General features: G+C 49.1%; 4 protein-coding genes across 4 annotated transcripts; all 4 read left to right on the top strand.

The window, feature by feature from the left end:
* Positions 1-518: 518 nt before the first annotated feature.
* ASPWEDRAFT_101227 (1,3-beta-glucan synthase) lies at positions 519-6,365 on the top strand (the record flags this gene model as incomplete). Its single annotated transcript, XM_040827365.1, has 3 exons — positions 519-661; positions 721-6,012; positions 6,065-6,365. 3 exons carry the CDS (start codon positions 519-521, stop codon positions 6,363-6,365), a joined length of 5,736 nt encoding a protein of 1,911 aa, XP_040694021.1.
* A 731-nt stretch (positions 6,366-7,096) lies between these two features.
* lcbA (serine C-palmitoyltransferase subunit lcbA) lies at positions 7,097-9,348 on the top strand. Its single transcript, XM_040833846.1, has 4 exons — positions 7,097-7,539; positions 7,600-8,110; positions 8,171-8,662; positions 8,751-9,348. Exons 1-4 carry the CDS (start codon positions 7,211-7,213, stop codon positions 8,931-8,933), a joined length of 1,515 nt encoding a protein of 504 aa, XP_040694020.1. The 5' UTR covers positions 7,097-7,210; the 3' UTR covers positions 8,934-9,348.
* A 1,009-nt stretch (positions 9,349-10,357) lies between these two features.
* Positions 10,358-11,388, top strand: scw4 (putative cell wall glucanase (Scw4); the record flags this gene model as incomplete). The annotated part of the gene is made up of 2 exons (XM_040827453.1): positions 10,358-10,438; positions 10,507-11,388. Coding segments are annotated over 2 exons (963 nt in total), but the record flags the coding sequence as incomplete, so codon positions are not given.
* A 758-nt stretch (positions 11,389-12,146) lies between these two features.
* Positions 12,147-14,232, top strand: ASPWEDRAFT_99460 (uncharacterized protein; the record flags this gene model as incomplete). The annotated part of the gene is made up of 2 exons (XM_040839665.1): positions 12,147-13,078; positions 13,170-14,232. 2 exons carry the CDS (start codon positions 12,147-12,149, stop codon positions 14,230-14,232), a joined length of 1,995 nt encoding a protein of 664 aa, XP_040694018.1.
* Between the last annotated feature and the right edge of the window lie 726 nt (positions 14,233-14,958).

Raw genomic sequence — 14,958 nt, 5'->3', positions numbered from 1 at the left:
AGACTCCCCTTCCTTCTTCTTCCTTGCACTCTTTTGAGGAAAGAAGGATTGTCGGAGGGACACACGCAGTTGCATTGGTGCCGAGCCGCAGTTGGCCCTGCAACGGTCGGGTGTTTTCTTTCTTTTCACCATCCACTCGTTATCATCATCGAAAGATCCGTCACGGATCTCGAAATCGCTCACACGCAAAGTTTTCATCGCCAGGACTTTGTTCGATTAACAGTCTGGGACTGGTGCGTTTCAAGGGAAAGGATATTGCCGGATCAATCCAACACGCGTTCCTCGCCGATTCGCGATATATCGTTTGCAACGACCCGTTTACCTCCAACTGTGTGATACCTACCTATGTGGTGATACTGGGGAATCGTTCAAGTTTTACATATAATCCTTGCATGGGACCTTTTTGATGTGAGTGGTGGCATATATTCAGCCTGGTACCAGTAGGGCTTTTCGATGGCAGGGGCTAACTCGATCATCTTTATAGTCTGTTCAAAGTTGCGTGAACTCGATTTTGCGCCATGTCAGGTTACCCTGAGGGCCATTACGACGATGGCTACGGCCACGGTGGCCACGGCGACCATGGCGATTCCTATTACCAGGATGAGCATGGCCAGGCATATTACGACCCTAATGACTATGGCGATGGCTACTATGATAGACCGTATGGATTTTCATCTCCCCGCAATATTTTGATTGGCGATTGTAATTGACCTTTGGCAGTGGCTATTATAATGCGGACCCCAACCAGGCTTACCACCAGGACGCTGGATACTACGATGCCGGCCACCAAGACGACTACTACGGTGATCAGTACTACGATCAGGGCAACGGACAGCAGGGTTATGGAGCTGGTGGCAGACGTCGTGGCCATGATTCCGAGGATGAATCGGAAACATTCAGTGATTTTACCATGAGGTCTGAAACAGCTCGTGCCGCAGATATGGACTACTATGGCCGCGGGGATGAGCGCTACAACAGTTACGCCGACAGCCAATATGGTGGACGTGGATATGGCGGCTACCGACCCCCGTCATCTCAGATTTCGTACGGTGCCAATCGGTCTTCCGGAGCATCGACACCAGTCTACGGGATGGATTATGGAAACGCATTACCCCCTGGCCAGCGATCCCGTGAGCCGTACCCCGCATGGGCGTCTGATGGCCAGATCCCAGTCTCCAAGGAGGAGATCGAAGACATATTCATCGACCTGGTGAACAAATTCGGTTTCCAGCGTGATAGCATGCGTAACATGTACGACCATTTGATGACAATGCTCGATTCGCGTGCGTCCCGCATGACACCCAACCAGGCGCTCTTGTCACTGCACGCCGATTACATCGGTGGTGACAACGCAAACTACCGCCGGTGGTACTTCGCAGCCCATCTTGACTTGGATGATGCAGTGGGTTTTTCAAACATGAAGCTTGGAAAAGCGGACCGCAAGACCCGAAAAGCTCGCAAAGCTGCTCAGAAGAAGGCAAAGGAAAACCCAGAAAATGTGGATGAGACGCTCTCGGCTTTGGAGGGTGACAACAGCCTGGAGGCCGCCGAGTACCGCTGGAAGACTCGGATGAACCGGATGTCCCAGCACGACAGAGTGCGTCAAATCGCCCTGTACTTGCTGTGCTGGGGTGAAGCGAATCAAGTCCGGTTCCTCCCTGAATGTATTTGTTTCATCTTCAAATGTGCCGATGACTACTTCGGCTCTCAGGAGTGCCAAAACAGAGTCGAGCCAGTCGAAGAACTTACCTACCTGAATGATGTTATTACGCCCTTGTACCAGTACTGCCGTGATCAAGGGTACGAAATCATGGATGGGAAGTATGTTCGTCGTGAGCGTGACCACAACCAGATCATCGGATATGACGATATGAATCAGCTCTTCTGGTACCCAGAGGGTATTGAGCGTATCGGGTTCGAGGATAAGACTCGTCTGGTTGATGTGCCGCCAGCAGAGAGATGGACTAAGCTCAAGGATGTCGTTTGGAAGAAGGCCTTCTTCAAGACCTACAAGGAGACCCGGTCTTGGTTCCACATGATTACCAACTTCAACCGTATCTGGGTCATCCACTTGGCTACTTTCTGGTTCTTCACTGCGTACAACGCCCCGACTCTCTACACCCACAACTACCAGCAACAGGTTAACAACAAGCCACCTGGATCTAAATACTGGTCTGCAGTTGGTTTTGGTGGTGCTCTTGCTTCTTTCATTCAGCTTGCGGCTACCTTTTTCGAATGGCTGTACGTTCCTCGTAGATGGGCTGGTGCGCAGCACCTTACCAAAAGGTTCTTTTTCCTGTTGTTCATGTTCATCATCAATTTGGCCCCTGGTGTCGTGGTTTTCGGATTCTCGAAGACAATCAAGAACGAGACGATCATGCTGGTTATTGGTATCGTCCACTTCTTCATCGCGCTTGCAACGTTCATCTTCTTCTCCATCATGCCACTTGGCGCCCTGTTTGGTAGCTACATGAAGAAGCATGGACGTCAGTACGTTGCCAGCCAAACATTTACAGCGAGTTTCCCTCGTCTCAACGGAAATGATATGTGGATGTCCTATGGTCTCTGGGTGTGTGTTTTCGGAGCCAAATTGGCTGAGTCTTACTTCTTCTTGACTCTGTCTTTCAAGGATCCCATCCGAATTCTTTCACCGATGCAACTCAACAAATGTGCTGGTATCAAGTATCTCGACACCAAACTGTGTTACAAGCAGCCCCAGATTCTTCTTGGTCTGATGTTCTTCATGGACTTGACGTTGTTCTTCTTGGACAGTTATCTGTGGTACATTATTTGCAACACAATCTTCTCCGTGGCACGTTCATTTTACCTTGGTGTCTCTATCTGGTCTCCGTGGCGGAACATCTTCTCTCGCCTTCCCAAGCGTATTTACTCGAAGGTTCTCGCTACCACCGATATGGAAATCAAGTACAAGCCCAAGGTTCTCATCTCTCAGGTCTGGAACGCCATTATCATTTCCATGTACCGGGAGCACTTGTTGGCCATTGACCACGTCCAGAAGCTGTTGTATCACCAAGTCCCATCGGAGCAGGAAGGAAAGCGTACTTTGCGTGCTCCCACTTTCTTTGTTTCCCAGGAGGACCAGTCTTTCAAGACCGAATTCTTCCCGGCTGGAAGTGAGGCTGAACGTCGTATTTCCTTCTTCGCCCAGTCTCTGTCTACTCCCATGCCCGAACCACTGCCCGTCGACAACATGCCCACCTTCAGTGTTCTTGTTCCCCACTACGGAGAAAAGATTCTGTTGTCTTTGCGTGAAATTATTCGGGAGGACGAGCCTTACTCTCGTGTGACTCTGCTGGAATACCTCAAGCAGCTGCACCCTCACGAGTGGGACTGTTTTGTTAAGGACACTAAGATTCTCGCCGATGAAACTTCCCAGTTCAATGGAGACTACGAAAAGAACGAAAAGGACGCCGCGAAGAGCAAGATTGACGATCTTCCTTTCTACTGCATTGGTTTCAAATCGGCTGCCCCCGAATACACCCTTCGTACCCGTATTTGGGCCTCTCTGCGATCTCAGACCCTTTACAGAACAATTTCCGGTTTCATGAACTACAGTCGTGCGATTAAGCTGCTTTACCGAGTTGAGAACCCCGAAGTCGTGCAAATGTTTGGCGGAAACTCCGAGAAGCTTGAACGGGAACTTGAGAGAATGGCTCGTCGCAAGTTCAGGATCTGTGTTTCCATGCAGCGTTACGCCAAGTTCAACAAGGAAGAACGTGAGAACACCGAATTCCTTCTCCGTGCCTACCCCGACTTGCAAATTGCCTATTTGGATGAAGAACCCCCTACCGAGGAGGGCGAGGAGCCTCGTCTGTACTCTGCTTTGATTGATGGACACTGCGAGCTGCTTGAAAACCAAATGAGAAAGCCCAAGTTCAGGATCCAGTTGTCCGGCAACCCCATCCTCGGAGACGGCAAGTCTGATAACCAAAACCACGCTGTCATCTTCTACCGCGGTGAATACATCCAGCTTATCGACGCCAACCAAGACAACTATCTCGAAGAGTGCCTGAAGATCCGTAGCGTGCTTGCTGAGTTCGAAGAACTGACAACTGACAACGTCTCTCCGTATACTCCTGGTATCCCATCTGCAAGCGCAGCACCTGTCGCAATTCTTGGAGCCCGTGAATACATTTTCTCTGAGAATGTTGGTGTGCTTGGTGACGTCGCTGCTGGAAAAGAACAGACCTTCGGTACCCTATTCGCTCGAACCCTTGCTCAGATCGGTGGAAAGCTGCACTATGGACACCCTGATTTCTTGAACGCTATCTTCATGACTACGCGCGGTGGTGTTTCCAAGGCACAGAAGGGATTGCACCTGAACGAGGACATCTACGCTGGTATGAATGCTATGCTTCGTGGTGGTCGTATCAAGCACTGTGAATACTTCCAGTGTGGTAAGGGTCGTGATCTTGGATTTGGCTCCATTCTGAACTTCACAACCAAGATCGGAACTGGTATGGGTGAGCAGATGCTGTCACGAGAATACTACTACCTCGGTACTCAACTGCCTCTCGATCGATTCTTGTCTTTCTACTACGCGCACCCTGGTTTCCACATTAACAACATGTTTATCATGTTGTCTGTGCAAATGTTCATGATCGTCCTGATCAACTTGGGAGCCCTGAAGCACGAGACCATTACCTGCAACTACAACAAGAACCTGCCAATCACCGACCCCCTCCGACCCACTCATTGCGCCAACCTCGTCCCCATCCTTGACTGGGTTAACCGTTGCGTTATCTCCATCTTCATCGTCTTCTTCATTTCGTTCGTGCCTTTGGCCGTACAGGAATTGACGGAGCGAGGACTTTGGCGTATGGCCATGCGTCTCGCTAAGCATTTCGGGTCTTTCTCCTTCATGTTCGAAGTGTTTGTCTGTCAGATTTATGCCAATGCCGTGCACCAGAACCTTTCGTTTGGTGGCGCCCGCTATATCGGTACTGGACGTGGTTTCGCAACGGCTCGTATCCCATTCGGAGTCTTGTACTCGCGATTCGCAGGTCCTTCGATTTACTCTGGTGCCCGGTTGTTGCTCATGCTTCTCTTCTCGACATCCACTGTATGGACTGCTGCCTTGATTTGGTTCTGGGTATCGCTTCTCGCGCTGTGCATCTCGCCGTTCCTTTTCAACCCCCATCAATTTGCTTGGAATGACTTCTTCATCGACTACCGTGACTACATTCGCTGGCTTTCGCGCGGTAACTCTCGATCGCATGCATCTTCATGGATCGCATTCTGCCGGTTGTCTCGTACACGTATCACAGGTTACAAGCGCAAGCTCCTTGGTGTTCCCTCGGAGAAGGGATCTGGTGATGTACCGAGAGCACGGATTACAAACATCTTCTTTAGCGAAATCGTCGCGCCACTTGTCCTGGTCGGCGTTACCTTGATTCCTTACCTTTACATCAACTCCAGAACCGGTGCGCAAAAAGATAGTCCCAGTAAGCAGTACGATGCAATTGCACGTATCGCTATTGTGGCCTTTGGCCCTATCGCCGTCAACGCCGGTGTTTCCGCTGTCTTCTTCGGTTTGGCTTGCTGTATGGGTCCAATCTTCAGCATGTGCTGCAAGAAATTTGGTGCCGTCCTTGCCGCTATTGCTCATGCGATCGCCGTCATCATCATGCTTATCATTTTCGAAGTCATGTTCTTCCTGGAGCACTGGAATTGGGCCAGGTGTGTCCTGGGCATGATCTCGGCAGCTGCCATTCAACGATTCGTCTACAAGCTCATCATCTCTCTCACCTTAACCCGTGAGTTCAAGCATGATCAGTCCAACATCGCCTGGTGGACGGGTAAATGGTACAGTATGGGCTGGCACTCGCTTTCTCAACCTGGTCGTGAGTTCCTGTGTAAGATCACCGAGCTCGGCTACTTCGCCACCGATTTCATTATGGGCCACCTTCTGCTGTTTGCCATGTTGCCAGCACTTTGCATCCCATACGTTGATAAGTTCCACTCCGTTATCCTTTTCTGGCTCCGACCTAGGTAAGATACCCTTTGATTTGATTCATGATGATCTGTTCTAATGTTTTACTAGTCGCCAAATTCGCCCACCTATCTACTCCCTGAAGCAGTCCAAACTCAGAAAGAGACGGGTTGTTCGCTTCGCGATTCTCTACTTTGCGATGTTCATTTTGTTCCTTGTTCTTATCATTGCGCCTCTCGTCGCGCGCACGTCCATGGCCTCTCAGCTTACCAAAATGCAGAGCAGCTTCCCGCTGGACCTATTGCAACCTCTTGACAAAGACCACAACGATACCATCAACGAGTACACTGGTAACAACCTGCCTGTCGGAAAATCGGCAATCTCTGGAGCGTCGCCCAGTGCCTCGTCCTAGGTGCTGCTGGCCTTTATGTTTCTGATTTTTTGTTTTGCCTTTTTTTCTCCTTTTCTCAAGAGTAAGCATTATTTGCATTTGCAGGATGGAATCATGGAAATGAGTTGTACAAAGTGATCAGGGCTCTCAAGACAAGCCGCTGGTGCGTCTCTTTTTGTTACCTTTGAGTTTGGTGCGTACTGTTCTACTGTCGCCGATATTAATGAATTCAATCTTTGTGTGTGAGCTGTTTTCTGTATTCTCGAGGCGTCTGCGCTTTTCTGTCCTTCACATGTCATCATTAGACTTTCAAATATCTGCCTACATTCATGGTGTTTTCCTTTATTTCTTTAACTCGCGATCCTTTCTCTTAAATTTCCCTTCTTTTGATTGTGCCTTCTCTTGTCTACTATAAAGGCTAAAATTACAATGAAACATTGACACTCTCCATACCTTGACGATGTAGAGCCCGCTCGGCTGTCCTCCCAAGACGTAGTACTAATTTGGTTCTAAATTCTTCTGGTAAACCGAGTATACTGCCTAGTTCCATGTCAGCTAGACCCCCACACCTTGCTTTTAGCTCCTATGTAAACATCTGGCAGTTAAATTATTAGGGGCAACTTGTTTGCTGGGTTGTCTCTGCGGCTGCCCTGTCAGGGACAATCAAGGCAGAACACCACGTGACCGTTCCTCGACGATCCCCGATCCTGCAGTTCCGGCCGCGACGCTCAACTTGTCTTGACTATCGACGCCCTTTTTTCTCGTACAGACTCTATCATTCTTATTGTGCTTTTGATTTCAAGCAATCTCATTTCCGATCGCCGTTGATCTCTTTTGCGCCACGAGCGCTGCCTCCATATCCCGTCATGGATGTCCAGGAGACACAGCGCCTCCTTTCGGAGTACCTCCATGAATTGGCCAACCTATTCCACCGCGTCCCCGGGTCGGCAATTTTTCTACGTTATGTGAAATCTAGTTATCAGAATGATCCTATTCGCTCGGCTGTTGAGCTCTTCCTTTTTCTTTTCGCCGTGCGCTATTTGCTCGCTCCTAAATATTCAACCAAACCGGGTGTGGTCCAACTCTCGGATGACGAGATTGATGACCTGGTAGATGAGTGGACACCAGAGCCCCTCGTGGCGAAGCCGACTGCTTTGGAAGCAATGGAGGTTGATAAGCGGCCGGTCATTGTTGGGTAATTCTTCACATTCGATGTAATCCTATTATCTTGTGCTAACCTCTCGGCGACTCACAGCCCCGTCGGTCCCAAGTCCAAGCTGTCTAACGGCCGGACAGTTATGAATCTCGGCTCCTTCAATTTCTACAACTTCAATACCAACGAATCACTCAAGGAGAAGGCGATTCAGACCCTCCGCAACTATGGTGTCGGTCCCTGTGGCCCCCGAGGCTTTTACGGCACCCAGGACGTCCACATGAAAACAGAGGCTGATGTCGCCTCCCATCTCGGTACTGCGGATTGCATCATCTATGCGCAGGCATTTTCGACTATTTCTAGTGTGATTCCGGCATTTTCGAAGCGTGGTGACATTATTGTTGCGGACAAGGGCGTCAGCTTTGCCATTCGCAAGGGTATCCAGATCTCTCGCAGCATTGTGCGGTGGTACGAACATAATGATATGGAAGATTTGGAGAGAGTCCTGGCCAGGGTCACCAAGGAGCAGGCGCGGAAGCCTCTTACTCGACGATTTATCATCACTGAGAGTCTGTTTGAATCCTACGGTGACATGCTGGATCTGCCTAAAGTCGTAAGTTAAAACCCCTTTTCTGTCCATTTGCCAGAAAAATTTGTTAACTGCTTGGGGTAGATCGAATTGAAGCTCAAGTACAAGTTCCGACTTATTCTCGATGAAACATGGTCTTTTGGTGTCCTTGGACGGACTGGTCGTGGTCTGACGGAGCACCAGCACGTGGATGCGGCGGAGGTTGACATGATTGTTGGATCGCTGGCCGGTCCACTGATTGCCGGAGGGGGTTTCTGTGCTGGATCAGAGGAAATTGTTCACCACCAGCGTATTTCCGCCGCTGCATACACTTTCTCTGCGGCACTTCCGGCCCTGCTCTCGACCACGGCCAGTGAGACGATCAATATCCTCCAAAATAGCCCCGAAACCGTATCACAGCTGAGAGAGCATACCAAGTCAATGAGGGCACAGCTTGATCCCCGGAGTGATTGGGTGTATTGCTCTAGTGCTCCCGAGAACCCCACCATGATACTTGTCATCAAGCCCGAGGTGGTGGCCGCGAAGAGGCTTTCCGTTGATGACCAGCAGTTCTTGCTACAGGATGTAGTAGATGAGGTATGTAGTTTCCGTCCTTTTATCCCTTGCTTGCTTCCTAGGTACGGAACACTGAAGGACCCTGGCTAACTCCTTTTTCTTGCTATAGTGCCTCGCGAATGGTGTTCTCATCACCCGTCTCAAGCACCTTGAGGATAACTACGAACCCAAGCACATTGTACCCCCGGCCTTGAAGGTGTGCATCACCACCGGTCTCACGAAGAAAGAAATCGAGAAAGCAGGAACGACGATTCGACATGCCATCACCAAAGTTTTGAGCAAAAAGAAGTGATCTTATTCTTTCCCCATTCTCATCCTTGAAAACCCCGTCTCCATGAACCTTCATGTCATCATGACCCCTTCTCTTGCTCCCTTGCCCTATATCTTCATGACTCCACCGATCACCTTGCATCGTTTATACAAACCCTAAATGCGCTGTATCACTGTATTTTGTATAGCATAAAGTCTTTCCAGATGGAGGGCAGGATAGTCTTGAGGACCGTTCCTTGCCAATCCACATGCAGCCAGCCTCAGTCTGATGCTAAGTCTGAAGCTGCACGGAAGTGACACTTTCCCTTCGTCCGCCTAATATTTTCTTGTTTCCCTGTTGACCCCTGTTATATTTGGCTGTTAATTCAGGCAGTGGGCATTATTAGACCGTACATTGTTGTTTTAATACAAAAATATTGCTATTTTTCTTGCACTGCTTTTTTTTTTGGCTCTTTTTGGTAATGTCGGGATGAGAGCGACCTGGGCTGTAATTCTTGCAATCGACAATACTAACAAATGATTTGACCCTTCTTTTCCAATCTTTGTCCAGTGGTTTGAACTATCCAGGTAATTGATATCGATAAGAAAGGGAGGGAGGGGTGGTTCGCCCCTTGGTGATATAATGAGGAGAGCCCTGGTTGTTAACAATGGGACATTTGCTAATTGTAACAGGTCTCAAGCCAGTGCTTTTCACGTGCAGCCTGCATTAACCGTTGGTTTCAATAAGCTTGCAGGGCTGAAATGAGATGCATTCTTGAAGCATGAGATCCAGGTTTCCCGGCAGGAAGGACCTGCATTCCCCAGGGCCCTAGAACCCTAGACTCCTGAAAGCTTAGTACTAGGGACATTCCAGGACGAGTGGGATCGAACCATTTTTCGAAGGGCAAAATGCCCTGTTTCGACAGCGTTGCCATGCCTTTCCTCATTGTCCATTTTCGCTGGTCGAGACTTCATCCTGTGGGTGTCCCTGAAACCACAAATCCCACTCTAGCATGAGAAATGCTCGCCAGGTACGATTTACATTGGGATCTGGTCTGCTGTCTTCCTCTGGAATCCTACATCATTCACTCGATCGCTCATTCATTCGATCGCTTATACACTCGATCGGTCCTCCATCTCACCTCACCGGGCTGTTTCTCCTCTTGCTAGCTGTTTCTTCGTTGATATCCTCTCTTCAAGGTTGAGCACACTTGCGTTTCGCTTCTTTTCTTTAGTTACCGTTGATGGATCGTGACGAGGTCGATCAAAACTCAATTAGCAATGAAGTACATGGTCCGTGTTGTTGCTACACTGCTACTTGCATGCAACGTCTGTGCGCTCCATTGTAAGTGATCCCTGGGGAAATGAGCCAAATAGAAGTCCGCCGTGTCCTGATAGCATATTCCTAACCGATATCTAGATGGACGTCGTCATCACAAAGTGCGTGGAGAACTGCCGGTCGAGGCAGAAGTCGTCGTCTGGGTGGACGAGGCAGGGCAGACAATCGGCATTGAAAACCACGCCCCAACTGCTACCATACCACCGGCTGTACGTATATACAGGAAGAAAAACAAAATTTGGGTTGTGGATGGCACTGACGTTGAGCCCCGAAACAGCAAGCTACAGACCTACCACCTATCTTGATAGTCCCTGATCCAGACTCCTTACTCGTTCCCGAAATTCCCACTGAGGATGACCCCCCAGAACCGGAGAATGTAACACCAAACAGAAAGTTTGGCATTTCGTACTCGCCATACAATGATGACCGGACCTGCAAGTCACAGGAACGAGTTGACAAAGACATGGAAGCCGTGTCTGAGCATGAGTATGTCAGGATCTACGGCATAGACTGCAATCAGACGGAGACCGTCCTGGCAGCAGCAAAAAAGCAAAACATGCAAGTCTTTGCAGGTATTTTCAACCTGGAAGGCTTTCCTGATAGTCTGGAAACTATTATGGACGCCGCAGCCGGGGACTGGTCACCCTTTCACACCATTGCAATCGGCAATGAACTCGTCAATGGGAAACATAACTCTGCGGAAGAAGTGGTTCAAGCCGTCCACACCGCACGTGGCAGATTACGAGATGCAGGCTACGAAGGACCCGTGGTGACGGTGGACACCTTCTCGGTGATGCTGAAGCATCCAGAGCTGTGCCATGCATCGGATTACTGTGCGGCCAATTGCCATGCTTTCTTCGATGCTAACCAGACCCCGGAGAAGGCGGGTGCCTACGCGCGGAAACAAGCGAAGCAAGTCTCTGATGCGGCTGGGGGGAAGAAGACGCTCATCACTGAATCAGGCTGGCCTCATGGCGGTCAACCCAACGGAGCAGCTATTCCATCCAAGGAGAACCAGCAAAAGGCCATCTCCAGCTTACGGGAAACTTTTGGTGACAATGGAGATCTTGTCCTTTTTACCGCCTTTGACGATGGATGGAAAGAGGATAACCAATGGACGTTTGGTGCGGAGAAGTTCTGGGGAATCCAAAACCCTTGATCGTGGTGGGAATTCGGTATCGATCAAATATCACCAGGTCGTATTCTTTTTACTTGGTCTGGTAGATCTTTGCCGTCGAATGATGTATCTTCCGTTCTTTCTGTTAATCTATGAGCAAAAACAACTTCTATGTATCTACAGCAGAATACGTCAGTACATGACCCCGACATGAATGCAAATGAATGACTGAGAATCCTCTACTATCCTTTATTTTTTTAATTGAATCCAAGCTCGGACTACATAGCTGCCTCAGTCATTGTTTCAATATCATTTCTTGGAGTTACACAGAATTCGAGCTCGGCGTGCATGGTGATCCCAGCAATGCGGATCACCTGGCGGTGTTGCCATGCCAACCGCGTTTTCTCTTCAACACCTGCAATCGATTCGACCTCACCAACACCAAAGAAGAAGCCTGGCAGCTGACCTTTCGACCCTGGACGTGCTGATGGGTTTGTTGTGACAGTAGCTCGGGTGCAAAATTTTTTTCATTCTTATCTTTGTTTTTTTCCTTCCCCCCTCTGCACATGGAAGAAGAGCTCGACAAACAATCACAACTATACTAACCAAACAGCAACGTTCAACCTTAGCCACGGCTATCGCAGGAGAAAAAAATGGCACGCCTCAACTCAGCGAAACCGAGAAACCTCGGCGAACCTCGCGAGGGAATCAAATCCCGTGGCAAGAAGACAGATCGTGAATCCACGGCTCTGGGTGAAGTCCGCGATAGCCCACCACCATCACCAGCGCCGAGAAAGAAGATGACCGGCAGTGGGGGGAAATGGACAATGGCAGGAGAGACACAGACGAAGAGTGGCACTTCTAGACTCCTGAACAGACCCTTGTTTGGCAAAAGTCGACCACAAAAGATTGGGACGGGGTTTTCTGGTGGAGGGGATTTCGACATCTTCTCCGACAGCGATTTCATGACTGAAAGGGAAGGCGAGGAATATGATTCTTCGATTGGGCCTTCTCGTGATGAAAAGACCAAGAAACGAATTCCATTGAAGCTGGCACATGTAAACTCTCTACTGCTTCCATTGTCGTCACCGCAGACGCAGCAGCGAAACCGACGAAACCGAAAACCGGAGATAGACGATTATGACAAGGAAAATGACCCCATTGAAGTGGCGGGTGATGATGAAGATGGCGACCGTGGATCTGGTCTGTCAAGGAATTCCTCCAACGCGTCCACACGACAGTCGCCGGCAAGGAGGAATGTCCAGCAGACACCTGGGAGGAACATGAATGGCCGTCAGTTCTTGGGCTATCGCCAGCCGAAGAGAGAGAAGGATGACGAAGATTCTGAAGATAATGGCTTTGATTCACTGGATGATTTCATTGTCAGCGATAATGAAGAGCCAAGCTCCTATGAGACATCTCAGGATGAGACAGACGACGAGAAGGTCCAGGAAACACCTCCCCCTCCGCCGCCCAAGACACGGAAGAGGTTGGTGCGAGGAAGACGACCGGATCCAGAAACAGAATTGAAGAAGGCATTGGAGAATCCTTTGCAAAAGGAAGAATTGCGTCTGGAACCATCTCTCCCTGCTGCCATCACAATGTCATCTTCAAAGCCTCAGCCAAAACCCAAACAAAGGTTTCAGAATGGCCTCAACGTCGCTGAAAAGATGAATCATCTCAATCTGGAGAACAATGACGCTTCTTCTCAGATAGAGAAAGACTTGTATGAGTATGTTCAATGTCCATAATCGGCTTTCTCTCTCTGCCTCTGCATCTATCTATCTTGGGCTTCTTATATATGATACTAACATCTTCACCAGTGTGGTGGCAGAACTTGATTCTCCAAGCTCAGAATCTGAATCTGTACAGATCCTGGAAACACCACCAACAAGCCCAACCAAGAACCGACTTCAGTCGCCAACCAAACAGAAAGCCCTGATACCACCAACCCCGTACCGCGAAAGCGTTGACGCCTTTTGGAGCCAGGAAGCTACCAACGACTGGGTTGATCAACACTCACCACGCAAGAAGTTGGAGGATCTGCTGCAAGAATTCGAAGAGTCAGACAACGACGACAGGCAACAGCCTGACATTATGCCCAGAGCGCGACCAGTCAAGAAAGAGCCCAAGACTCCCAGCAAGACTGCCCTCAAAAAAGCGGAGATGGAGCAGAAGAAGGCAGCCCTGGCGCTCAAAAAGTCCTTCGACAGCAGGAAAGCCTCGTTCGCGGAAGACTTCCTCAAGGTCCTAGATGACGCTGTCTCTGGTGGTCAGGTCCAAAAGCAAGCGAAAGATACTGGCGGTGTTCGAATCACTTGGAGCAAGACGCTCCAAACGACTGCCGGAAGGGCAAGCTGGAAGCGCGAGAGAATAAGGACTTCTGGCAATGGATCAGACACCAAAGTGTCCAAGGAGCACGCCATCATCGAACTGGCGGAAAGAATCATTGACAATGAAGACCGTCTCATCAACACCGTTGCACACGAGTACTGTCACCTGGCCAACTACATGATCTCCAATGTCCACAACAACCCCCACGGAGCCAGCTTCAAGCAATGGGGTCGCAAATGCATGGAGGCGATGAAGGATCACCCTGTCTACGGCGGACGGATCGAAGTGACAACCAAACACAACTACCAGATCGACTACAAATACCTGTGGTGCTGTGTTGATTGCGGCCAGAACTACGGACGACACTCGAAGAGCATCGACCCGAAGACAGCCCGATGCGGCCGGTGCAAAGGTTCTCTCCAGCAGATCAAGCCCAAGCCTAGAAATGTCTCACCCAGGAAGAATCAGCCAGCCCAGAGTGCATCGGCTTCCGAGAAACGATCAATTGAGGATGTCGCGAAAGTGTTTGGCGAAGTCAGTTTGAACACTTAAGAAGTCACGAAGCGTCCGTTATCAAGACCCTAACGTTTTCCATTTTGTTTCTATTATTCCTTTCTGGACACTCTCTATCCCACGGGATTGACTCCCTTTGCTTATGGCAAGCAGAGCAGGTTTTTGTACGATTTTGTGATACTACCTACATACAGCATTCCCTTTTTGTTTTAACGAACCACCCGAACAGTTGTCATTCGGTATGATTGGGCTTCTGTTGTTTTGTAGCGGGCATACTATGGTTTCTTTCTTTTCCCTCTTTTAATATCCTTTTTGGTGTACATGAGCGTTCTTTTTTTGGTCCTGGTGTTTGACGAAGCATCTACGAAGCTATACTGAACAAAGGATGTGTGATGCCGTATATAAAGCCATTTGCCGAATACTCAGGCGGGAGATATCTGCTATTGCATTAGCAGTTAATCTGAATATAAATGTGTTCTTTTTATTTGTTGAAGCTATCTATTCTATCTATTTCGTAATAGTCATGGCTGTTCCTTTTGATTTCCCGTTGTATTGTTGGCTGCATGTCTTATACATGTGTTGCTCCCATCGTGCATTCATTCCTTTGTTTTCTTCATCTCAACATTGTCGTGTAGATTCCATCCATCTATTCCAGATCTTGATTCCATTCCCAGAAATTGTTGTACCCTTTGTGTCCTGTCCTGCGATGTCTCAAAGCAGACTATATTCCTTTCCTGTTTTTATCCTCTCCTCTTCACAGTCGGC

The sequence above is a fragment of the Aspergillus wentii genome (assembly GCF_001890725.1).
Source record: "Aspergillus wentii DTO 134E9 unplaced genomic scaffold ASPWEscaffold_1, whole genome shotgun sequence".
NCBI lineage: Eukaryota > Fungi > Ascomycota > Eurotiomycetes > Eurotiales > Aspergillaceae > Aspergillus > Aspergillus wentii.
This window is presented reverse-complemented; position numbering and strand designations above follow the sequence as displayed.